The sequence below is a fragment of the Eptatretus burgeri genome, chromosome 16 (assembly GCF_056783735.1).
Source record: "Eptatretus burgeri isolate ZD-2024b chromosome 16, Ebu_testis_v1, whole genome shotgun sequence".
NCBI lineage: Eukaryota > Metazoa > Chordata > Myxini > Myxiniformes > Myxinidae > Eptatretus > Eptatretus burgeri.
Window position 1 is genome coordinate 44,680,751 of NC_140976.1, and position 26,287 is coordinate 44,707,037.

Sequence of the window (26,287 nt, forward strand, 5' to 3'; positions counted from 1 at the left end):
TCGTTGTGAAGGTAATGTTGAGGAATTTTTTTTTTCATGTTCATGGTCTGCAGGTGGTTAGAGGTGGTTGGGTGGGTTTTTGTTTTTTTTTGAAAGATATTTGTGAATTTTGGTGTGGTTATATCCATTACAGAGTATGCATGTCAGCTTGTTAAATTCTTATATTGTAATCTATAAAACGTTTTGTTTAATCGATCATACGTTGCTAATCGCTTTGACAGTTGTAGAGGATGTTCTGTTGGTGTGTGGTATTAAATTGTGGAGACAAAGTTCCACTACATACTTCCATTATCCTAATACATCGCTTCCATTTTGTATCTATATCAAAGGGATAAAGGTGTGGGGTGTCAAAGTTTCAGTCATATTTGTATAGGTACTAAATAGATAGCGCATGACAATAATCAGCTCCTTCAATTGTAATCTCAACGTCCCTTATGAGTTAAATGCTTTTCAAAAAATGTTTGAACAACCATGAGACCTAATGTACCTCGTACATGTAATAAGTCAGCAAAGTGAAAGTAACATAGCATGTTTTAAAATGGACAAGATTTTTATGAAAATGGACACATTTAACAACCTTTTCAATCTGTTTTGACGACCATCAAAACCACAGCTAAATCTCCCTACCTGCCCCCACACTAAATTTGGAGTATAAATGTTTTTCGCCATGTTGACATTTACCGGAGTAATAGGACATAGCTGCAGATGGGTCTCCATCATCCAAGCGTCCCCCAAGAGGGCGTGTCCGTCGGGCTCCACCCCGGAACAACCCGTGACCCCTCCGGCCACCCAGTGCGCTCAGCTGCTTCATCCTGCGCTCCTTGGAGCGGCGGTTCTGGAACCACACCTGCCAGTCATGTCCGGCGAACTTATTACAGTTTGGCCATCAAAACATGGAAACGACGGTCATACATATTGTTTGTGAAAATGAGGTTATGATCTTTGAATGTGGCTAGAACAATATTGTACAGTATACGCTACATAAACATTATCATCAATGTCGTGTTGAAGATTTGCTGAAGAATTAGGAGCTATCTTTTACATGTGTAAAATGGAAAATGGGTGGGAGGAGCCATTGCCACAATAAATTTTTATCAGCACATGTCACCTGATTCACAGTCATCACAATTGCATACACAAATTGACTATTATTCCTTTCGAGCTTCAACAAAGATGTGATATCAGGCCATCAAGGCCCTGCTTGTGATGCTACAAAGATCCTCCCACTGATAGAGGCAACACTTAAGTACCATTTGACCATTGGGTATAGGCACACTTTGTCAGAGTTCTGTTCTGTTGTGTGTGTGTGTGTGTGTGTGTGTGTGTGTGTGTGTGTGTGTGTGTGTGTGTGTGTGTGTGTGTGTGTGTGTGTGTGTGTGTGTATGTATGTATGTATGTATGTGTATATATATATATATATATATATATATATATATATATATATATATATATATATATATATATATTGTTGTGGTTCTGTAAAACCACATGCCTCGAAGGCAGTGGAACAAGAAACAGCGATCCCAAGGCAGTTATATCAATAGTATATGTCTTAGTTAATCCCTTCCACATGTCGAGTGAGGAAAAGGGAAAATATGCATTGCGTGGGACTCTCGTAGTTCGGTCTTTTATATCTCTTATGTCTTCCACTTTAACCGTTGACCTTTTCCTTTCCGTTACACGACCCATGCAAGCAAGCATGCGCGAGACAAATGTACGAGAATCTCGCCACACAAATGCACGAGAACACGCTACGAGCATTTCCAGCATGTTCGCGCTGCGGGCGCATCCGGCCAACAGCGCACCGGTACATTGTTTTGTTGGAGTTGGCATGCCCATTCCCTGTTCAAATGTGCGCACCAATTCCCAACTGCCACCTCACCTCAGACTTCACTCCGTTCACCAAACCTCACCTTGTTCACCACAACCGCTTCCTACAACTGGGAAAACACCCCCGCAACAACCCACTCCAAATCCCGACTTTTATTCACCATCTCACGACTGCTATGAGGTGGGGCCGCTCCATTTGAGCGATCCTCAATCGGTACACATATTTACACAGATTGGATAGGGACATTCTTGTTGTGCATATTTTTCTATTATCTTTCTTTCCATCTACCTCGTCCACTGTGGATGCATAAAAGAGCATTAACACGGGCGAAGCCCAATCATTCTTTTACGGGCCAAACCGAAGGATAAAACGTACTGACTCGCATTCACATTTTCCTCTTGCACGACGCTGCACCCCTTCAGGTTGCACTACACCACACTTCCCACTCCCACATCTTCGACATAATCAGTATTCCTCCCACCTTCCTGTCCCTAAGCATTCTCCCAAAGTTGGGATTGGATTATACATAGTTGAGAGAAAAGAGGTGCATCCAATCAAAAATCAGTGAGAAGAACTACCCTGCCATTCTCGTAATAAACAAGTGAGAGCAGATCCTCTCTTGGACGACACCATACACCATACTGATGCACCATACTCTTCGCAGCGTGTCGGTGCTGCTGAAGCAGCTTCCTGAGCAAAAGTTTTGCTTGGTGGTTTGCTATTGACTTCCCAGAGTAGTATATGCAATACTCCCAAATCAAATTTTAATAAAGTAACAGATGCATACCTTGTAGTTTAAATGAATTTTTATTCAGGAGAATGATGTGCTGAATGTGTATTCAGCTTAACGGAGCTCAATTGTCTTCTCATTACTCATGACCTCATTGCCCATCTGCCACATGCCCAATTTCCATCACTTACTGCAACCCCAATTCAGCCTAATTTTCCTCTTTCGATAAAGGTTAGTCTCCATTTATCTCAATTTGTTTATTTTGCGGTGCCTGTCTTTCTGTCTTGACTTGAGAAAAGGATTGTAACTTTTGAAGGGATCCAATTCTTAAATCAACACAGCTATCACACGAAATCATAGACTTCAGACATTGTTATATCCTAAAAGCTTTGTTCATTGTCCGCGCATCATACGAGTATAACTCATGGAGTTAAAATACTCCACAGCTCAGGCGCGTATGTAAAGGTATTCTTTATTGAATAGGAAATCTGTTTCTATTATATCTCATCCTTTATCTTGTTTTCTGAATCTTCGGCATTAAACTCTGGATTGTATATTGTGATCTTGTGTTTGTGATTGTGGCCATTTCCTCAGTTGTTTCACCAGATATGAGGGGCCACTGTGTGTGTGTGTGTGTGTGTGTGTGTGTGTGTGTGTGTGTGTGTGTGTGTGTGTGTGTGTGTGTGTGTGTGTGTGTGTGTGTGTGTGTGTGTGTGTGTGTGTGTGTGTGTGTGTGTGTGTGTGTTGTTACACCGTGAATTTCACATTAATATTCTCATTCATTTTTGAGGTGAACGCCACTTATTCTCCATATCCATCATCTCGTCTGCATTTTATTTTGCGTTACTTTAAAGACCCCAAATCAACTTGCCGACAAGTCATCACCAAATGCTAATTAATTATGTTGTAATGCATTATTTGTTGAACACCCGATCAGCAACCAAATGCTTTTTGCAAAATATGTTTTAAACATTCTGTGTTTAAACAGCAAACTGATACACTCGGTCGGCTGACCCTTGACTGCGTGGCGTAAACGTGAAAGCAAAGGCTGCTTTTCAGTGTATCTGTTTTAACTTGATAATGCATAAATGTAACAATGTTTGAAGCATTAACTCGAAAGTGGTGGGAGTGTAACGGAAGATTAAAGGAAAATTTGTGCTAACAATATTAAGCGACAAATCACTGTCAACAACCATTACACTGACTAGAGGTTGGCCTCACTTGGTTGTCAGCAAGAGTAGGCCGAACAAAAGTGCAAGCAGTACCATTGTATGGCCGAGTGAGAAATAAGCAAGGAACAAAACTAGCCTCCTCTTGCGTTTAACTTTCTTGCAACACAATGCCTCAATAAAATCCTCATGACATTTTCAGTGAGTTGCTGATTTCCTTTCGCCATGCCAGTCATGAGATCAGTGTGACAAGCTGACAAGGAACATCATCGGAAACGATGGCATGGCCTGACTGCTTTTGAGTGAGAGTCAGTGCTACGAGCAAACGGGGAACGTCATTGGCAAAGACATTGTTGAAGTCATCTTTTACATTACGTGGAATTTCCATGGGTACTTGCTCGTGTACGTAATTATATTAACACCCTCGATAAATAATAATTGATGCTAAATTTGCAATTGTATTTCATGGTTATTTGGTGTAATGCAACTAGCTTTATTTTACTTTGAGGCTTCACCAGTGTGTTTTTGAAATTGTTTCGTTTTCATTGCAGTCCAGAAAAATGTGGCGAGGCAACCAAACCCGGCTTGACCACCAGACCCTCCAAAGTATCAGCAAAAGCATTCAAGCATGTGTCAAATGTGGACATTCACTTGGTAAGACATAAGATGCAAATTAAATGTGAATAAAAACAATCTTGCAGATACATGTACATTACATGTAGTGTATACATAATTTAATATTTGCCATAAATCTTATAGGAACACAACCGATTTAACTTTGAGGTGATTGATACAACTTAAACCGAGAGGCCCAAATGCCCGATACTGTGCAGCGTCCCCCGTCTCCACTTCTTCAAATTCTGTGCTGGACCCTGAGCATGATGGCTTATTTATAATGTATATTTAAATATCTAAACTGGTGTTATCCATTGTGCGTATACTATAATCACTCGATATTTTGACGAAATTCCACACTACTGTAACGGGATGTACCCCCATTGACGTCTTCGCTATTGGTGGGCATTCCGTCTGGGACAGGTTTCATTTTCTGCTAATGGTGTGTTTAAAATGGTGTAGAAGATTTATTTTGTAAATTAATCAGTTTTTTTCACCAAATGAATAAAAACAAGGAGCTGATACTCTTGGTCCCCCGCATAGATCTCTGTAATATGAAAGGTAAATCTTGAACAGTTTTTGAAATACAGCGTACACAAGTGAAGTTACCGAGGTGGTTGCCATGGCACCAGAATTCAACCAATTACAGCAGTGATCTAATCAGGTTGAGATCATCTCATGAGGAATATCTGCAATATGAAATATCTGCAGTATGAAAGTTAAATGTTCAATGGTTTTTGAAATATCGCGTACACAAAAGTACATGGATGGATGATCGGTCAGTCGGACATAACTCATTTTAATGTCCCCCGTATCTGACCTTGTCGGAGGGGTGGGGGACAATAATATTGGGATGAATTGGCAATGTAAAAAAGGAGGGCTTAACTTTAGTAACATACGGGGTCTGCAATGTCTGGGCTGTTCTTTCGAGTGCGCAATACCTGCAGAATAGGAAGAAACTCTATCCCTGTGCAAGAATACCTCAGTTGCCCAGTGGTGCGAATTCCATCCATCCATCCATCCATCTATCCATTGGGACCATACTCTGTGCAGAGCGTTGGTGCTGCCTAAGCAGTCTCCTTGGCTATTGGACACAATCCTGGACGGGTCGCCACTCCGCCACAGTATACCAGCATGCTGGCACTCATTTTGCTGACTTCAGAAGGATGACAGGCAGAGCTCACCCCACCTGGTATTCATTCAACAGCCAAGTGGGCTTTGAACTCAGAATCATAGGATCCCAACCCCATCACCCTAACCATTAAGCCAACACCAGGCGTGGTGCGAATTGCAGTGGTATATCTACCTCCCTCCTATCCTGAATAAGTAACATTGCTCGAAAAAATCTTAAGCAACAATAAAACAACAATACTGAAAGCATATAATGTGCAGTGGAGTAGAGATGAATTCATAAACTGCAGTAAAAACAATAGAGTATTATTGATTTGTTGTGCATGCAAAGTGGTAGTTACCTCTGCCACTGAAGGTAGACATCGTTTGTTTTCGGCCCCTGTTTGTCTATCTGTGTGTCTGTCTGTGAGCAGGATATCTCAGAGTTTTTTGTGGAATCAGAGAAAACTTGTTGGACAGGTTGGTTGTGTGAGAAGGACAAAATGAAGAGATTTTGGTGAAGATCCAGACCCTGATACTGGAATTTTTTTTTCTCATGATTCTTCACTGTCGAGAGCTCGGGGCCAAAAATTATATACTGTACTGCATAGCACGATATCTCGTGAATGGATTTGAATGAAACTTGGTGGATATGTTGAGTGTGTGACAAGGATGAGCTGATTAAAATTTGGGGAAGATCCGGATACGAGATTTTTTTTTTTTTTGACATTTAAAGTGATTCTTCACAATTGAGAGATGGGCCTAAAACTGATATATAGCATCATATTTAAAAAAAGTTATGGACGGATTATGACAAACCTCGATGGATGAGTTTTGGTAGGTGACAAGAACAAGCCGATTAGATTTTGGATTAAGGTCTGGATGCAGATCCAGCCTATAAGTGGGATACAAAATGTAAACTGTTCAGCGTGGTGGAGTTATGCGCTCTACCAAGTGCTGTTTTAGTTAGTCTCCTCCTGAAGGGGATAATTGACTATTGCAATGTGTATGTGTCTGTCTGTTGGGTGGTCGCTAAACTACCGTTATTCTCAGGTTTTCAGTCTGTCTGCATGTCTGTCTGTTTGTATGTAATGGACAGCTCTGGAGGCCAGAGGAGTCAACCGATTTTGATGAAACTTGACTGGTAGGTTCTTACCAGGATCTAGTTGTATGCTTTTGAGCACCGCTGCTATGGACGCCACCGTTGCCTAGCAACGGGACTTTGAAATTTTTGAAAAAATTCGAAAAATATTTATATATATATATATATTTTTTTTTTTTCGAAAATCAAAAATCTGCTTCCATTTTTTTATGCGCACTATAATCAACCTCTTTGTCAAAAAATTTCAGCCCGATCCATCAAAAACTGTATGACTAGTATGCAACTATGTAGCGACCACCTATGTCGCCTACCGGCTTGTCTGTCTGTCCGCATACATATATAGTGGTTTTCTCTGCAACCACTTGTCCGATTGATGCAAAACTTTAAACATAGGACGGACTCCCCATGGAAGATATTGTTGCAGTTCTGCAAAAGTTCAAGGCAAATGCAAACAACATATAGTGGTCCCCAGGCAGTTATTTCATTAGTATTCATTCTCATTGGCCCTTCTCTCGTGTCTAGTGAGTATATAGGACGAAATGCATTGCGAGGGCTTTTTGGTAGGTCTTTAATTCCATTTGATATCCCTTTATCCATTTTATTTACTTTACTTCGTACACACAACCTCTCCTTCATGCAAGCATGCATGCACGTTAACAGACAGCTTCATTAGCATATGCCGCCAAAACCCCATTCAAACTGTGCGCTATTCCCCAATGGACACTTTGTTTCAACCTTCTCCATACTCGAAGCACAATGCTACAACCTTCATATGACCACCACAACGCCTCCTTAAAATCTCCACAATAACCTATGCTTGCCCTCTTCACCACAAACGCTACAAATGCTTCAACCACCTCACTGCAAACACCACAACACTTCATCCACCTCACCACAACCGCTACAAAGGCCGCAACCACAGTCGACACCCCCGACCGCTTATCACTGTCCTTTGAGGATATTGGGGAACCATAGACGCTACCTACCATGGCGGAGGCTTGTCTTCGGAACAGATTGGCATATAGTTCGAAGCACAAGTACGCACTGGAATCGTTCAACGTCATTTGAATATCCCTGGCACTCTGCTCAATTACGTCCCCATTTGGTACCCAACACACTTTCATGGTCAGAAAGTGCTCGCAGAAACCCGCACTCCATGTTAATTCTGGAGCTCCGTCACGTGGCCAAGTTCGGGGGTGAATGAGGCCATTTTTGGCTTCGGACCCTCACAGTGGTGGGGCTACTTCTTGGGAAAGCATTCGTGCACCAATGAGACGCTGGGAAATGCCTACTGATCATCCTGATTCGACATTGAGCTCCTCCCTCATCAGACATCCATAAAACACCGTGCAAAGTCGCTGAGAAAAGAGTTACAGAGTGGTTGAGCAGCGAGAGGTTGGTTGAGAGTTAGAGGTAGTTGCTGGGTACTGAGTGAGAAGAGGAGGTTTCTGGCTTAATCGTTGACACGAGAAGGAAGGTGGAATGGAGTAGTCGGAGCGGAGCACTGGGTGGACGAGTGGGCGGAATGCCAGACCGATCAGAGATGATTAGCATTTACAATTACATTTACAGACCTCCTCACATGCCGTTGTAAGCTTTCCTCTCACACGTTCTGTCTCTTATCTTCTGACTCGTCTACTGTGGACACACAAGATCTAAAAGAGCAACCTGCAGATACAAACTTCTTCTCATTTTTTCTCCTCTGCATCTCGTTTGCATCTCCCCACTCACACACCTCAGACACCCCAAGTTTTATTCTCTCCTCCCCCATCCTAATCGACTTGGTTTACGCTGGTCCATCAGCTGCACCAGGTATTCTAGAGGTCACAATCACCTCGAGCTGTCTCTATCTTTCTTGCTGTTCTAATTTCCTCGGGTGTGTGTCTGATGGCACCTGTCATGTTGGTGTGAAGTTAAGAATGTGTACGTTCATTGTATCGGGTTCACTCTGCACTGTGTCCTCTTTTGTAAATACTTGCATTTCTTTTGCTGCATCTCACAAATCCTTACTTTCCCATGCTTGTATGTACTACTTGTAATATAACCTTTTATTGTGCCACATGCCCTTTCTTCACCTTAATAATAAATTCCTTATATTATAAATGTACCCATTCTGTCTTTTCCTCCATTGGTCGGTCCAGTGTAGTCCACACACAGGTTATCCGGGAAGTTCTGCCCCACAAATTTGCTCTTATTGGCTGGTGCATACTTGGCAGCTCCGCACGGCTGCACCTGATACAGTAAGTTAACTCGAGTACGCATTGAGAGCACAAGACCCCGTTTGATGCTGCTAATCCACCGGAAACGGTAACACGCAAAATAGTACGAACCCTGCCAAGATTGGCGATACCAATCGGCACTCGTGGTTGCTTAGCAACCCGTCGGTGTGCGGAGCCTCAGGACTGAATGTTCGGGAGGAACCCAAGTGCTTCCCTTCATGGTCGAACTCGAACCCCGGATCCAGAACAATATTTTATTGCGAACCGTGATGTCATAGGTCACGTGATCTGGCAGCCATATTAGATGAAGGGAAAAAAATTGGACAATTTTCTCCTAAACAGTTTAAAGAAAAAAATTGAAACTTGCCATATGTCATCAACTCCCCTTGATTTATATAATGTGAAAACGATGACATCATAAGTGAAGTATTCCAACCATAATTGGTTCAATTGAAATCCTTAAACCTAAAACTCTGAAACAATGTGTTTTATCTATGGCCCGATGCGAGTTAAGAATTAAGCCTGGTGGCTGGCTTGAGATCTTAGGGTCTTGTGTTTGAGCCCCTGTTGTGCTGTTGAAATAACACCAGGGAGGTTGATTCAGCCTGTCATCCTTCCGAGGTCGGCAAGATGAGTACAAGCTTACGGGTAACGGGCACTGCATCAGCAGCATAGCTGCGCTTCCAGAAGATGACGCAACCAGCCGCCACAGGCTGCATACGGAACAAGTGAATAATTAAATTAATTATGTCATCAGTCACATGGTATGGCAGCCATATTGGATTAAAGGAAAAAAATTGGACCTCGATTAACTCTGAAACTGCTGAACGAAAAAAAAATTGAAACTTGGCATGTCATCAACTCCACATGGGGTATATAGGGTGGTAACGATGATGCCATCGGAGATATGGTATTCCAGCCATAATTGGTTGAATTTAAATCCTCCAAAAAAATATGAAACTTCATGTATCTGATCTGTGACCCAATGTGAGTGAATAATTAATTTTACAGTGTTCAGAACCCATGCCAAGAAACTATGTGACATAATGGGGTGCATGGATGATATGGGGACAGTGCCTTCAGAAAGTATTCACACCTCTTGACTTTTGTCACATTTCGTTGTTTCAGCCTGAATATAAAATCGATTAAAGTCAAAAAAAAAATTGTCTCCGATCCACACAAAATACCTAATAATGACAAAGTGAAAACATGTTTTTCTAAATTTTTACAAATTAATTCAAAATGAAAAACGGAAATTTCTTGCGTCAATAAGTATTCAACCCCCTGAGTTCAATAGTTTGTAGAAGCATCTTTGGCAACGATTACAGCTTCGAGTTTTCTTGGGTATATCTGTGTCAGCTTTGCACATCTGGATTTGGGGATTTTCTCACATTATTTATTGCAGATTTGCTCATGTTCGGTCAAGTTGGAGGGGGAGCATCGGTAAACAGCAATCTTCAAGTCTTTCCACAGATTCTCAATGGGATTAAAGTCTGGACTTTGGCTGGGCTACTCAAGGACTTTCACGTTCTTGTTCTGAACCCAGACCCACCAAATCCCGACTCAGCCTGTTCGCAAACTCCTCAGCTACCCTCTCGTCCTTGAGCTTCAGAGCTGCAACTTCAGAGTTGCTATATCAAGCCTGTGGTCAGTATTGAGGAACTGAGCACTCCAGTATATGCTGCAGTTCTGAATCATCCTCCAGCGACCATCAACTAGTGCATGGTCAATCTCCTTTTCCACACCACCAGCATTGGAATACCAATTCCAGCGATGTGCCTGTGGGCGCTGAAACCATGAACCCAGCCACCCTAACTCCGTGACTTCTTGCAGTCAAGGAACTTAGTGCCATTCTGGTTCACAGTTCCAGACCCATCGGGACCAACACATGTCTCCTCACCTTCCCTATCAATGCCAGTAGATGCATTGAAATCCTCCAAGACTAGAAGAGTATCTCACCTGGGGCACTGATCAACCACAGACGCAAGCATTGCATAGAATGTGTCCTTCATGGTGAGGTCACTCGCTTCAGTCAGAGCATTTCTAGAGACCAGGGAAACGACACCCAAGGAGTGACAAATCTTAGTCTCATAATACGCTCGGTGACCGGTGTTACCTCAATTATTATCATTGGAGTCAGCTTATTGGACACAGCCACAGCAACTCCTTGGGCATGGTAACCATCAGAGCAACCAGACCAATAGTAGCCGTAACCACCCACCATGATCTCACCACTATTCCGTCTCCGAACCTCAGAGAGTGCTGCAATACCAATGCCCAAACGCTTGAGCTCAGATGATAACAGACAGGTGATCATCCTCTCTTTGGGATAGGACATTCCAGGCACCCACCCGAAGGGACTGCTTCAGGTTAACCCAAGGCGACTGCCGTCTGGTGGACGACACCTCAGCACTACCCTGATAACAACACTACCGCAATCTGAGCCGGGAGGGTTACCCCGTGGTTTTCCTCCTATCATCAAAGAGTGCGTGTCCCGAAGGCTTTTCCCCAATCCCATCATCTGGTGAGCTGCCCTGCAAAGAGCAGCTGTGCAGGAGGTACTCCCACAGAGTGGGCTTTCAGATTTCTTTGCGTTTTTTCTTGTGTTTTGCAGAGTGAAGGGTTTTATGCTGGCTGGAGTGCAAATCCTGCCACCAACCTCCTTAAAAAGGTAACCCAACTGCAGGAGGATGTCCTCAGACATAGTTGGGCACTCAATCCAGCAAGTTTCATCATAATCTGTCCACATTTTGAAATACAGTGCTATAAATCGTTTATGGACCTATTTCTCAATTGTGAAGAATCATTTTCAAAAATCCAAAAAATTATTGTATCCGGATCTGGATCTTCACCAAAATCGGATCGATTAGTCCTGATCACACCCCTAAACTGCCTCTCACGTTTTGTCTAAATCCATCCATTACATTTTGAGATATCGTGCAACATATCATTTTTGGTCCTATCTCTCAATAGTAAAGAATAACTTAAAAACATTATAGTCCGTATCTGTTCACCAAAATCTAAGCCATTAGTCCTTGTCACACATCCAACATGTCCACCAAATTTCATCCAAATCCGTCCATAACTTTTTGAGTTATCCTCCTCGCATATAGACAAACAAACAGACATTCCAACAGAGACCAACAAACATGGGCGAAAGCATAACCTCCATCCACTTTCCTTGGCAGAGTTAATAACGTAATTTCAAATGTGCTCTACTGTCTCTCCAGAAACCAGTGAAAATGCTTTAAAATGCATTTATTTAAATGCTTCATTACCTCCAACACCTAAGGTGCACGGAGGCTATGTTTTGCCCATTTGTCTGTCTATCTGTTTGTTTGTCTCTCTGTGAACAGTATGGCTCAAACATTTACGGACAGACTCGGAGGAAACTTGTTGGACAGGTTGGGTGTGTGACAAGGACGAATTGATTCGATTTTGGTGAAGATCTGGATCTGGATGCGAGAATTATTTTTATTTTTAAAATTCTTCACCATGGAGAAATGGGGCTAAAACGATGTATCGCATGCTATCTCAAAACATTTTGGATGGATTCGGACGAAACTTGGTGGATGTGTTTGTTAGGTGACAAGAACAAGCCGATTAGGTTTTGGTTCAGGTCTGGATACAGATCAAGCCAATCAGTGGGATAAAAAACGTAAACTGTTCAGGTTGGTAATGGTATGTGTTCTACCGAGTGCCGTCCTGACACCTAAAATCATCAATCCAGTTTTAATTGGATTTATTAAATTCCATTTAGTGTCATTTTGGGACCTTTCGGAACACTTGTGTTGACTTACTAATTGTAGCTCCTGTTTTTGTAAATGCATGCCCAGTTGTTTTAATCTATTGATAAGTTCTCTGCTTTGTGGAGTTGATCTCACTGATTTGATTATTTCACCTGCAACTGTACCATACAAAAACTTTATCGGACCGTTGTTGTTAAAGAAAGGTAATCGTACAATGTGGAATGGAAAAGCATGTCGTTTATACAATTGGGTGTGAAATGTATTTTTAGCCTGTCTCCCGCCCAACGTGAGATGTGGTTTTGCAATTTTGTGTGTCTGTCTGTGTCTGTCCAGGCTGTAACTTTTTTTTTTTACCATTTGAACTTTTGTCATCAAATTTTCACAAAGCTTTATTATGATTAATATCGAGAAGTCGAATATAATTATTATTATTATTGTTATTCTTCGACCCTTTTTTGGCTTTTTTTTTTGCTGTTACTTTTTTAAACATATTTCTTCTCAGAAACTATTTGTGTGATTCACACAATTTTCAGCGTAGGAGCGATCCCACCCCCCCCCCTAATGTCCCCTCCCCCCCACCTATGAAGAATAAAATAATGATAATTGCAACATCATCGATCACGTGGTATAGCAGCCATCTTGGATGAAATGCAAAAAATTAAAACATATCTCTGAAACTGCTAATCAGAAAAATTTGAAACTTGGCACATCTCATTCCATTCCCAACGGGGAATATGGGATTTTAAAGATTACATCATCAGTGAAGTGGAAGAACAGCCATCAATGTTTAAATCGAAATCCTTGTTTGCCATTGAGATTGCGTGTGTATGTCCAGGCCGTAACATTGTTACCAATTGAGGTTTTGTCATGAAATCTTCAACAAGCCTTTATTATGAGATTGTGGAGAACACAAATTAATAACGTGTACAATTTTTTTCATTGTAGTTTTCCTCAAGTTTAGTTTGAGTACAAAGCGGATGTGGAAGGTCTTTGCATTTGCAGATGCTTTCGAGTTATTATTAATGTTGATTTGTAAATCTAAAGAAGAAACTGCAATGTGAGTTTGGTTTTCCTTTTTAAATTATCACTCTTTTGGATATCTTTCATAATGAAGCTGATCAAATATGATGAACCCATCATTAATTGCCAATAAATCATCAATTAATCTAAAGATGTTCCCACACCTTCTCGCAGTTCTGGAGCATATATTAGTTTATGCCAATCAGACTCGTACATGTACAGGAACGGATTTGTAAAGAAAGAGGTTTGATCCGAACTCCTGGGTTCGCTGTCTGCTGGAGTGTCATGTTGCCAAATGTAAAGTAGCCACTGTTCAATATAAATCAAATACTTTTTTAAAGTCTATTTTTAATTGCATGAAAACTGACTACTTTTTACCGACTTGTTTTACTCTTTATTGATAGACTGTTATGTACTCTTCAATTTGTCCAGTAAATGGTTTTTACTTCGCTCTGTCCAATTCCTCCATGAGTTTGTCATGTGGAATGTTGTTGTTTCACGTGGTAAAATCACAAGTTCATTTACATTTAACTTTACCCCTGTTGTAAATGTTGTGCATGCAATCGGTTCCACATTTGGAGTTAAACAATAATCCAGAATTTATGTTTATTTTTCAACAGAATAAGTTTTGTCTTTCTTTTGTTATTTTACAAGATAATAATTTAACTTTAGGACAAGATTTTTCTAATATCTATGTGTAATAATTTTATGATTAAAATGTTTTAAACTCTAGATATAAATCACATGTTTGACTCCTGGAGACGATTGAGGCATTTAACATTCATTAAATATTACGTGAAGTTCCACCCAATGTGCAACCAACGGTAAGTTTTAAATTTCGATATATACAGAGGTCTCTCACAGGAGACATAATGCGCTAAAGGAAGTGTGGAGGGGAGACGGGGAGATTTCATAAAATGATATGTACGAGATACTCACAACAGCCCAACATAAAGCGAGTAATGAAATACTGTGAGGCATTTTGATTTGAGTTGATGTAGCACATACTCTTTACAGAGCGTTGATGTTGCCGAAGCAGTTTCTTGGCAAGAGTTTCCTAGGTGGTTTGCCATTGCCTTGCCAGCATTGCTTGTTCATGCTGAACATCAAACAAGGAAGCAGCACGCACCATTTTTTAAGTCATTGGTATGACTCTGCCGAGGTTTGAACCGCCGACCTCCCAGATTCAGAGCGGACACTCGAACTACAATGTGACTGTTCTACAATGTGTTACAAGCTGCACAAAGAATGTGGATGATTAATAATTATTACTGCCATACCCCTTTAAGGATTATCAAGGGTGTCTACATCCACATGATGAACATCGCCATTGCTGATAATGGAAGAACACTCCATGCATTGCTGTCAGACAATAATCTCCGCTCTTGTTCAACAAATTTTAAAGTGTCTTAACAGAGCCCCACTTACTACAGAATGAAGAGCTAGTCTTGCCTGTGAAGGCTCGTGTCGATTTGTGTCTGCGGACAGGTAGAACAATGGATTAAATCAGCAGGACATTGATGGAGGTATGCTCACCACCGTGGGAAGCAAGCAGAAGCTGACTGGAAATATCAGCTTCTCCTTGCTTCCCACGGCGGTTAACATACCTTGACCAACGTTCTGTTGATTTCACCCTTTATTCACCTACAAGTTACGACTGAGACGTCTTGACTATTTTTCATTATTATTTAAATATTAATACTTTAATAACGACTCTTAAATAATGGAGACAAAGTTCCATTGCGTACTTTGTCGAAGTGTAGTTTGGGGGGGGGAGGGGTGGTGGTGCTTGGAGGAGGGAGTTTGGACCATTTCTTTCAGCATGTGGGTCTTGTATATGGTTGCAATAATTATCAAGCTTCAGATATCTTTTTGCAAACATTTTGTTTAAACTATTCTCCCATTTAAAGCACCAGGATGTCCTCGTGTTTATTGTGGAGATGCTCTTCGGTGGGCTGAGGAATGGGTCATCGGTGGGCAGACCATATTGGAGTTTGATGTTACTTTGGCAGGGGATTGTGGCTTCATCACCCCCCACCACACCCTTTTACTCACAGCTCCACCCCTTTACCCACTCTTATGTTCACCAAAATATCCTTACTTCTTTCCTTTTTGAACTTTACTCAGGTGTTAATATATGATTTAAGATAGCCTGATTGTTTTCTTGGGTCACATCAATGTTTCCAACGAAACAGCAAGTTTTGGTTCTGCGACATGGATGTCAGATTATGGAAGAACATATTATGCTGTTAAAACCAATGAAAATTAATGGAACATCTCGGGGAACAAAATGTAATTCGTCCCACTTATTTAACAGTCCCAGTTATTCTCACTTTCTTGTGGGGTCGACCAAGGAAAGGTTTTGGCCCAAGTCTTTTACGAACTGGCTGGCCAGGACTGACGTTCAACTGAAGGACATTTTCTCAGGAACCTCACATGCAATAAAAAGTTTTTTGATAAAAGGCCCCTAACGGCACGATCCAGACTCGGTGGCATGATGGCACCCGCTCCGAATCTGGAAGGTCGGTGGTTCAAACCCCGGCAGAGTTATGCTGAAGACTTTATTTAAATAATGGTACGTGCGGCTTGCTTGCTTTCTTGACAGTTCACAATCAGCATTTAAATGGATAAATCGCAGACAAACAATTCTGTGACGGTAATGGCAAACCACCTAGTATAACCGTTGCCAAGAAAGTGCTTCGGCAACACAAACGCTCTATCAAGAGTATGGTACCTGAAATGAAATCAACGACACAATCACCTAATTATCCTAAAGGCATCCCAAAAAATGGTGCAATCTTAAAGGTACAATATCCCATTGTGATCCCAAGGCCCTAAAGTCGTGATAACCTAATTGTATCATTCTAGAGGTATCCCCAAAAAGGGACAATCTGAAAGGGGAAATATTCCATTTTTGCAATCTCAAAACTTAAATCTTGTTAATCCTGATTACGTCCACGTTCGTGTTTGTTTGACGTTAACAGACTTGCAATGAGATCCTTTGCGTCTTTGCAATGGAGTCCTGTATGTCCTGTATGTCAGAGGACATTGAGGTGGTTGCCTTTTCAGTCTGCACTCACTGGTGGAGAAACCAGGTTGTGTGTGCAGTGGACTGCAGCCAACTATGGAATCTAGTCTCTGTCAGATCTAGCACGGTGCCCAGTGGGTGTTGCACAGATGCAAATGGGTGATGTAATTGAGAGCCTCTCAAAGCTGTGCTGGTGATGCCATGCAGTACGTCCGAGCACAGTTTTATAAGGAGTTTTAACGTTCTTCCTTTCATAGCAGGTACTTAAACCTACCCACGATTGACAGTATTTAACGAGCAAAGCAGGTGCTTAATCTCATTTCCAGAATTCTCCACTGGTGTGAGGTTTATTAGAGTACAAACAAGAATAGCACCCGGGAGAGTGCATATCCGCATACCCTCCGCCAGGCTGAACAGTTTGCGTTTTGGATCCCACTGATAGATCGGATCCGGATTTGGACCTAAACCAAAATCGAATCGGCTTGTTGTTGTCATCTCCCAAACTAATCCACCAAGTTTTGTCTCAACTTGTCCACACCGTTTTGAAATATAATTTTGGCCTTATCTGTCATTGGTGAAGAATCTTTTCTGGGATCAAAATTCTCGTACATCCACATCCGGATCCAGATCTTCTGCAAAATCTAATAAATTTGTTCTCGTCGTACACGCAACCTGTCCACCAAATTTCTTCCGAATCTGTGCACAACTTTTTGATATATTCTGCTCACAGACAGACGGACAGAGATAAAAACATAACCTCCGCCCACCTTCGGTGGTGGAGGTAATAACCCGAGAATTCCTGCAAAACTTAAACTGAATTTCCTGACATGCACTTTGCAGGGTGCACTAAGATTAGTGCAGCATGGTTTAGTGTCAATGGTGTGTAGTGGTGCGGTGCGGTGCAGTCTCATATTGCATATAGTTAATAGTCTAGTGGTTGCCACATGATTTTGATGGTGATGTGAAAAGGTATTTATTGGGTGCCGATTGCTTCTCATGCTTGGCATGGTGAGAGGGTAGGTGAGACGGGTTAACCACTGCATATCACCTTTGATACATGATTCACAGTAAACCCTTACAAGACATTATACTGTTGGCTAATAATGTTAATGCACACGATTGTGCTGTTAGGTGTACAGTACATGGTCGTCAATCATTACTGGCATTAGGTAATGACGTCAGACAGCAAGAGTGATGTTACATTGCAATCCTCAGGCATATTTTTTTAATTTATATCTTATATTATATGTATTAAGCTCTTTCCAACCACTGACTCACTGACTGAGATTAAAGATCAGTGCCTTCTGGGTGACGTTGAAAGCTGAAATTTTGTCTGCTGATGGACATCGAAGCCGATACACCGGAAAACAAAATCACAGAATCGTCAGATAAATGAAAAATCAAATGTTGGTGAGCGACCCGAGACAATGGGGAAACACGGTTAGTATGCTTACACAATGTGTAAGCACACCCTGCTTTGTGTGTGTATGTGTGTATATTTTTATATGTACGTATATGTATATGTATATGTATGTATGTATATATATATATATATGTATATATATATATGTATATATATATATATGTATATATGTATATATGTATATATATATATATATATATATATATATATATATATATATATATATGTATGTATATATATATGTATATATGTATATATGTATATATATATATATATATATATATATATGTATATGTATATATATATATATAATATATATATATATATATATATATATATATATATATATATATATTACATAACTGAATCGAACCCCCTAATTTGACTAGACAACATGGTATAAATCGAGCCACATCATAGCACTTGCTGCACAATCTGCCAGCACCAAGTGTCGCGTATCACGCGAGGACATTGTCTCTGCCCTGCTGATCACCAGTCAAGACGTTTGCAGCCAGGAATATTAATGTGTCATGTCATTGGGTCAGTGTACTTCTTTGGTTGAATATTCTAACCATTGACTCACTATATGATAGAAATGTTTAGTGCTTTCAAGGTTGGCTGGAATGCTGAAATTTGGCATGCTGATGCAAATCGAAGCCAACCAATATCGCAGGAATTTTTTTTTTTTAACCGTTGGAAAATATTCATAAACGAAAATGTCCACGAATAAAAGTCGGCCAGTGCAAACTCACTCTGCTCAGGGGTCACGTGATGCGGGACAATGGAGCTTACACTCGAACTAGTTGTTAGGCAATGCTGGCAAATGCTTCTTCCGCCTCTTATTTTCTAACTTTTGCCATATTTAGATTAGATATTCCTGTTTCTGTAAACTTTGAAATGAAGAGCTCATTCTAATCATTAATCCTTGATTTACTTTAGTTAAATAGCTGCTTGCAGAATGCAACCACAATCCACATCATCAAATATATGAAGCTTGTATTCATTATGTATGCACGTAGGATGCACACGAGTAATTGCTTGCAGTGTGCAAGTCGGCCCCACAAGTGCTCAGTATTAACTATACTCGGTGGCGTAATGGTAAGAGCGTCCACTCTGAATCTGGGAAGTTGGTGGTTCAGCCCCCGGCCAAATCCCACCACAAACTTCAAAAGTGGTACATGCTGCTTCCTTGCTTGATGCTCATTATTTAAAAATGAAAGAGCATGTGCAAACAACCATAGGTTAGCAACCACTGCACAGGTTTGATGGGCCTCATAGTCTGTTTCTACTTTGAAATTCCTTGACCGTCAACTGATTTTTATTTTTATTTCATTGTTATTATTATTCGTGGTGTTATAGAGAATTATATCCCTTAACCCTGTGCCACGAATCACATAGGGTAGAGGTGTAACTAACACCCTTAACCTCCCTCTACTCTGCAGGGATGACCAAGGTTAATTGAAACATCACCCTGCTTGGCATCAATGCTGGCTTCCCCAAATGAAGCCCTATAGGTATAAACGAACCATGCTGTAGCACCCCTGCTGATTTACACATTTCAAACGATGCTATTAATTAAGGATACAATTAGTTTTGAGCAATTGAAGCGCCTTAAATTGACCACAAAGCCATTTTGAGGTGTAGTGCCTCAAATGATTCACATGGTCTCCAAGGCAAGATCACAGGTTGCAGCAGCCAGTTGTTCTCTTTCTCTCCCTTGCACTCTTATGAGTAATTATTCGAATGCGCAGTCCATGAGTTGTAAGTGACATGCACCAACACACACATTGTTTCACTCAAATTCGTAAACTGTGGGCTCTTTGTCGAAAAATTGACAAAACAAAAAAAAAATTCACATTCCGCAAAGTGTGCTCGCTCAAACGGAAAACTCACATAGGAATTGTTACATTGGAAATGATTCGCTGGCATCACTTGCACACAGGGAAATAGCACGGAAAGTCATTATCTACTCCTTTAATGATCCCAATTATTCCCACCTTCTTGTGCGGTTGGTGTGTGAACGTTTTTTTGCCAAGGTATCTCTCGAACTGGCCAGGTTTGACGTTTGACTAAAGTTAATTTTGGGCAGGAATTTGGAATTGGCAGTGTTGTCGGCGATAACTCGCATACTTGTGAAAGGCACCATGGTGTCTAATATCCAACAACGAATGGTGCTGCCAGACGGGTCCTCCATTTAATGTCCTTCCGATGGATGGCACACACATCGATGCATCGACATACATGCGAACCATCAGAGTGACCGTTTATTGCTGGGTTGAGATTCCAACCCAGACGAGACAACTCAGAAGCTACTGTGCATACCTCTAGCCTATTCTACAACCTCTTTACAAGCCAGTATACCACTACTGTATTATAGCCACCGAATGCCATAATCTTTTGGATACTTCGAGGGCGGACTACATTCCCAGTCATAGTGTACCGCATGCCTCGCCTACCCTATCAATTTAATTTAAGTCCATACCCCACCCTTTCCCCTCATCACACCTGAATAACTCTCATATTGAGTCCGGTCTCCTGTGCCAGCTGTTCACGAACATGTCGACTTGGCTTTGGAGTTGCAGCGAAAGCCGCTCTCAGAGTCTCCAGTTGCTTTGCCTTGATGGTGGTCCTGGGACCCCTGCGCTTGCCCCCACCGCTCGTGCTATGCTCATCACCAGCCTCACCCTCCTTGTCAGAGGTCGTACTTGGGTCCTTTGCCATTAAGTCTCCATCTTCGGGTTCCTCGAGTGAGCGGGAGACTGGAGATGCGGCTGGAGGGCTCCCGTCACAACTTCCAGCTCCTGATGGATATAACATGTGCTGTACAAACAAACTCTGTATCTGGTTGATCACATGCCATTGTAACTATCTCACCATGCTCCCCACCAGCAAGCAGACTCTTATCTCCACCAATCAAAGTCTGACACATACTTCGTTTTTTGTTCAACAATTTGCTTCGCACTTCAAGAACGCATCAAAATGAAACCGGTTTAATTACTGATTCAACGTTATTTCGCAGTGAAGTAAATTTGGTACATTGCCAATCCATGAAAATGTTGAAGCTTCATGTGAAATGTACGAGATCCACATTTTGATGTGATCTCCTGCTGGTGACTTGCACTCACTCGTCCACACATTTATCATACCCCCTGTTTTGTGAATTTTGGGCATATTTTGCTGCACAGCAGTCACCATCAATTTTGTATCTTCCAGGAGGTGTGTCTACTCATGCAGATAGTACCAGAAGCCTCTCCTTGAGCCCCGGAGCCCAAGAGGTGCCGCTTCCCACTGTTTTTAGTGTGAATCCCGGGTGTTTTTTTTTTTTTGCATCCCCCCCAAGGCATGTCAACATTACCAAAATATTATACAAAAGTTACTGGCTCGCAGGGTCACGAGAAACGGGAGTTCACCACACTCGTATTGAGAGGTTATTTTTAACAAACCATTTGAATCGACGATTATGAACGAAGATAAATTGAATGTATGGAGCGGAAACGCAAGGCTTTCATTTGGACGACGATCTAAAAAGGATGATGCACAGCTCACACGGCCGTGACGAGCTCGTGAAATTTTCAGGAAAATCCCCCCTCTCGATAAGAATTCTGAAACGAGCCAAGATGGACACATGCATTTGAACCGTATGCGTCGAGAGCGAGTCATAGTTCAAGGCCATTTTGTATAGTTTGTGGTTGCTCACCGTGAGCGCTGCTCGTGGGTCTCGACTCCTGACCGAGCGCTTCCACCGAAGTGCTGTCTGCAGGTCCCGACTCTCCGCTGGGAATCAGGGGAAGCTGCGGCCCAGCGCCTGAGCTCAGATAGTCATCTTTGCACAGGAAAGCCCCCCCTGGCAGGATGTAGAGCTGCTCACCCGTGCTCAGCTGCTTGGCACAGAGCGCGCAGGTGAGGCATGCCAGGTGGTAGACACGGTCCCGCGCCCTCCGCACCAGCTCGCTTGGGGATATGCCTTGGGAACAGCCTGAGCACTTGGGTCCGAATCGCCTGCGGCAAAAACGTGGGGGGTTATGTCACACGTGATGATTTCTGTGACAGAGGTGTCAGTTTGCGGAGAATGCATGTTCCCATTCAAGGGAATCACCTGGAGAGGTGAAAATCAAGGATAAGTGGATGTGGAAAAGGAAAGAAACTGCTGTGAATCCTCTCACCAAGAGATACACATTTAAAAAAAGGACTCCAGCTGTTGCAGCAGGGACGCAGTTTGTCCTGCAAGGACTCAAGAGCATCAATCAGTGTGAACCTAAAGATGAGAAAAACCGTTTTCCAACTCCCCCCCCCAAGGCCATGCGCTGATTTGAATCTCTGCCGATTTGGATGTAACGACATTGATTTTTCAGTAGGGTGAAAAATTCTTTTTCATTATTTAGACTATTATAGACCCATATGTAGGTATACGATTATGTACAGTTGACAAAATATAGCCTAGAGGTATGCACACTCACTTCTGAGCTGTGTCACCTGGGTTTGATTGTCGACCTAGATATATACTGTCACTCTTGTGTTTGGCATGCAGGGCAAGACCATCATTGTGCACCTTCCATCAGATATATGTGAAGCCCTGGGAGTACGCCTATGCCAATACTGCTCGGTGGACGTTCGAATAAAGCGAGTTCTCACCGTCACCCTGAACAAATAGCAAATTCCTTCCCAAATCACCTTCAGTCGAACAAACATCGGGCCTGGCCAGCTGATTCGTGAAAGACAGGTGAAAAAATGTTCCCTACCAGGTGGGAATAATTGAGGCCGTTTAGAAGTGGATTTCGTAGTCGACTCGGTGAACTATACGAATAATAGAATCAAGCATTCGTTGCCATGGGACACAGTCGGTTTAAAAACGAATTGTTCTGGCGTCTCGAGAGTTCGACTTTCACATGACTCGCCTTCCTTCGCTCCCACAAATGAGCTTCATCGGTGTTGACAAAAAGTATGTTTGGCCCAATTTGCATTCAGCAAGTGGCATAAATAATAACAACGTTACAGTCAAACGCAATTTGTTTTTGTCAGTGTTAATAACAAAAAGTTACATTCCATTAAGGGCTCAGTGAGGCTTGCTTTGCTAATGATGGTGCATTAAGGCCCAATGCCCCGAGAGCACTCGCAGCGCCTTTAACGAATCCTTGTAGAAATTATTTGTTTATTTGGCTTTTGGAGGGAGACATTTCTTGATTTGTTTTCGGTCATTTAAGGTCATTACGAAGGAGTCAGACACGCGTCAAAAGAACTTGTTTGATATAAAATTATCTTTTACGGGTAAACGAAATGCTTAGGAGATGCTCGAGCACCGATAGATGCAATATCCAAACAAAAAAGAGAACTCCTTACGTAACGAACATGTATATAGTCTATGTTTGCTACAACGTATATGTGGCCTCCTTAAGTTAAAAACTTGCACCACATTGTCAGTTAAATGTGAATTCCTAAGTGGTTAGATATTTATGACCATGGTGGAAATTTCAGATACCTTTGCATTTTCTTAACTATTTCAGATATAGTTATGCGATAAAAATGTCAGAATTCCCAGTGACGTTATTGATAGCCTATACGATGCGTTTCGATGAAATAATATTGTGGTATTGTCCAAGCAATTTGTGCTTGCTCAGAGATTATCTGCCCTCCTTGCTGGGTACATAGTTTAGGATTGCGGAGAGGAGAGCTAATAGTGAACAGTTCCAAATGTACACAGAAGATCGTCAAGTACCTTGTTGTGTAATCTGCACAGGGAATTACTCGAGAAAGAGAAACTAATGGCAGCAAGACTCCTTACTCGAAGACCTACCGGAAAAAGTCGTTGCGACAGTAGAGTTTTCCATCACGGGAGAAGCATTTGTCGGTGAGAGGGCAGCTGCACTCGCAGCACTGCACACAGCCCGGGTGCCATGGCCGGTCCAGGACTGTGAGCAAAAATCGGCCCAAGATGGGCCTTTCGCAGCCAGCACAATGAACCATGATCCTTTGTCTGCGTATCCACCTCCCTTCCTTTCCGTCCCGTGCCCCTTGGTCTTCAAAGTCGCTGCTCAAGCCACATGGTCAAAAATCCCTTCAAGGGCTGTTGCCTTGAGTGTGCAGCAGCAGTCGTGCTTTCCACGTGCCGGACACAATCGGCAGTCACGCTTTCCACGTGCTAGGCGGGAGCGGCAGTTGCGCTTTCCGTGTGCTGGGCAGGAGCGGCAGTTGCGCTTTCCGTGTGCTGGGTGGGAGCGGCAGTTGCGCTTTCCGTGTGCTGGGCGGGAACGGTAATCGTGCTTTCCGTGTGCCTGGTGGGAGTGGCAGTCGCGCTTTTCCTGTGCCGGGCGGGAGCGGCAGTCGTGCTTTCGACGTGCCGACGGGAGCGGCAGTCTTGGTTTCACTGTGCCGGACAGAAACTGAGAGAGCTTTCACTGTGCCAGTGGGAGTGGCAGTCTTCGTTTCACCATGCCGGGTGGGAACTGTGCGAGCTTTCACCATGCAGGGCTGAAGTGGCAGTCGTGGTTTCACCGTGTCAAGCGGGAGCCACGCTCATTTTCACCTTGCCGAGCGGGAGCCAGGCATCTTTTCACTATGCCAAGCTGGATCCACACTTGCTTTCACTGTGCTGAGCAGGAGCCGCACACTCTTTCACGTTGTGGAGTGGGAGCGGCGGGAGCTTTCACTTTGTAGAATGAGAGCCGTGCATGCCTTCACCTTGCGGAGCGGGAGCCGCATGTGCCTTCACCTTGCAGAATGGGAGCCGCAGGCGTCTTCACCTTGTGGAGCGGGAGCCGTATGCTCCTTCACCTTGCGAAGTGGGAGCCGCGCGCACCTTCACCTTGCGAAGTGGGAGCTGCATGCGGTTTCACCTTGCGAAGCAGGATCCGCGTGCGGTTTCACCTTGCAAAGCGGGAGCCGCGTGCGCTTTCACCTTGCGAAGCGGGAGCCGTGTGCGCTTTCACCTTGCGAAGCGGGAGCCGCACGTGCTTTCACCTTGCGAAGCGGGAGCCGCGTGCTTACACCTTGGGAAGTGGGAGCCGCACGCGCTTACACCTTGCGAAGCCGGAACCGTGCGTGCTTACACCTTGTGAAGCGGGAGCCGCGTGCTTTCACCTTGCGTAGCGGGAGCCGTGCGCTCTTTCACCTTGCAAAGCAGGAGTCGCGCGCGCTTTCAACTTGCGAAGTGGGAGTCGCGCGTGCTTTCACCTTGCGAAGCGGGAGCCGCACGCGCTTTCACCTTGCAAAGCGGGAGCCGCGCGCGCTTTTACCTTGCGAAGCGGGAGCCGTGCGCGCTTTCACTTTGTGTGGAGAGATCATTGCACACGCTTAAACCTTGAGCGGGAGCCATGCGTGCTTTCACCTTGCAGAGTGGGAGCCGTGTGCTCCTTCATGTTGTGGAGTGGGAGCCGTGCGCTCCTTTACATTGCGGAGTGGGAGCTGTGCGCTCCTTTACATTGCGGAGTGGGAGCCAGGCGTGCCTTTTACCTTGTGGAGCGGAAGCTGCGCATGCTTTTACCTCGTGGAGCGGAAGCCGCACACTCAATTGCAATGCGGAGTGGGAGCCAGATACTCTATTACAATGTGGAGTGGGAGCCACACTCTCTATTACAATGCGGAGTGGGAGACGTGTGCTCCTTTATGTTGTGGAGTGGGAGCCGTGTGCTCCTTTACGTTGCGAAGTGGGAGCCGTACGCTCCTTTATGTTGCGGAGTGGGAGCCAGGCGTGCCTTTTACCTTGCGGAGCGGAAGCTGCGCGTGCTTTTACCTCGTGGAGCGGAAGCCGCACACTCAATTGCAATGCGGAGTGGGAGCCAGATACTCTATTACAATGCGGAGTGGGGCCACACTCTCTATTACAATGTGGAGTGGGAGCCGCACATTCTATTACAATGCGGAGTGGGAGCCACAGTCTCTATTACAATGTGGAGTGGGAGCCGCACATTATATTACAATGCGGAGTGGGAGCCACAGTCTCTATTACAATGTGGAGTGGGAGCCACAGTCTCTATTACAATGTGGAGTGGGAGCCGCACATTCTATTACAATGCGGAGTGGGAGCCACAGTCTCTATTACAATGTGGAGTGGGAGCCGCACATTCTATTACAATGCGGAGTGGGAGCCACAGTCTCTATTACAATGTGGAGTGGGAGCCACAGTCTCTATTACAATGTGGAGTGGGAGCCACAGTCTCTATTACAATGTGGAGTGGGAGCCGCACATTCTATTACAATGCGGAGTGGGAGCCGCACATTCTATTACAATGCGGAGTGGGAGCCACAGTCTCTATTACAATGTGGAGTGGGAGCCGCACATTCTATTACAATGCGGA

At 43.2% G+C, this 26,287-nt stretch overlaps 1 protein-coding gene across 1 annotated transcript; it reads right to left on the reverse strand.

The window, feature by feature from the left end:
* Positions 1-25,127, reverse strand: LOC147011002 (LIM/homeobox protein Lhx1-like). The gene is made up of 4 exons (XM_085858807.1): positions 23,788-25,127; positions 21,694-21,995; positions 20,502-20,797; positions 1-847 (listed from the first exon to the last, which is right to left on the reverse strand). Exons 1-4 carry the CDS (start codon positions 23,955-23,957, stop codon positions 614-616), a joined length of 1,002 nt encoding a protein of 333 aa, XP_085714933.1. The 5' UTR covers positions 23,958-25,127; the 3' UTR covers positions 1-613.
* Positions 25,128-26,287: the final 1,160 nt, after the last annotated feature.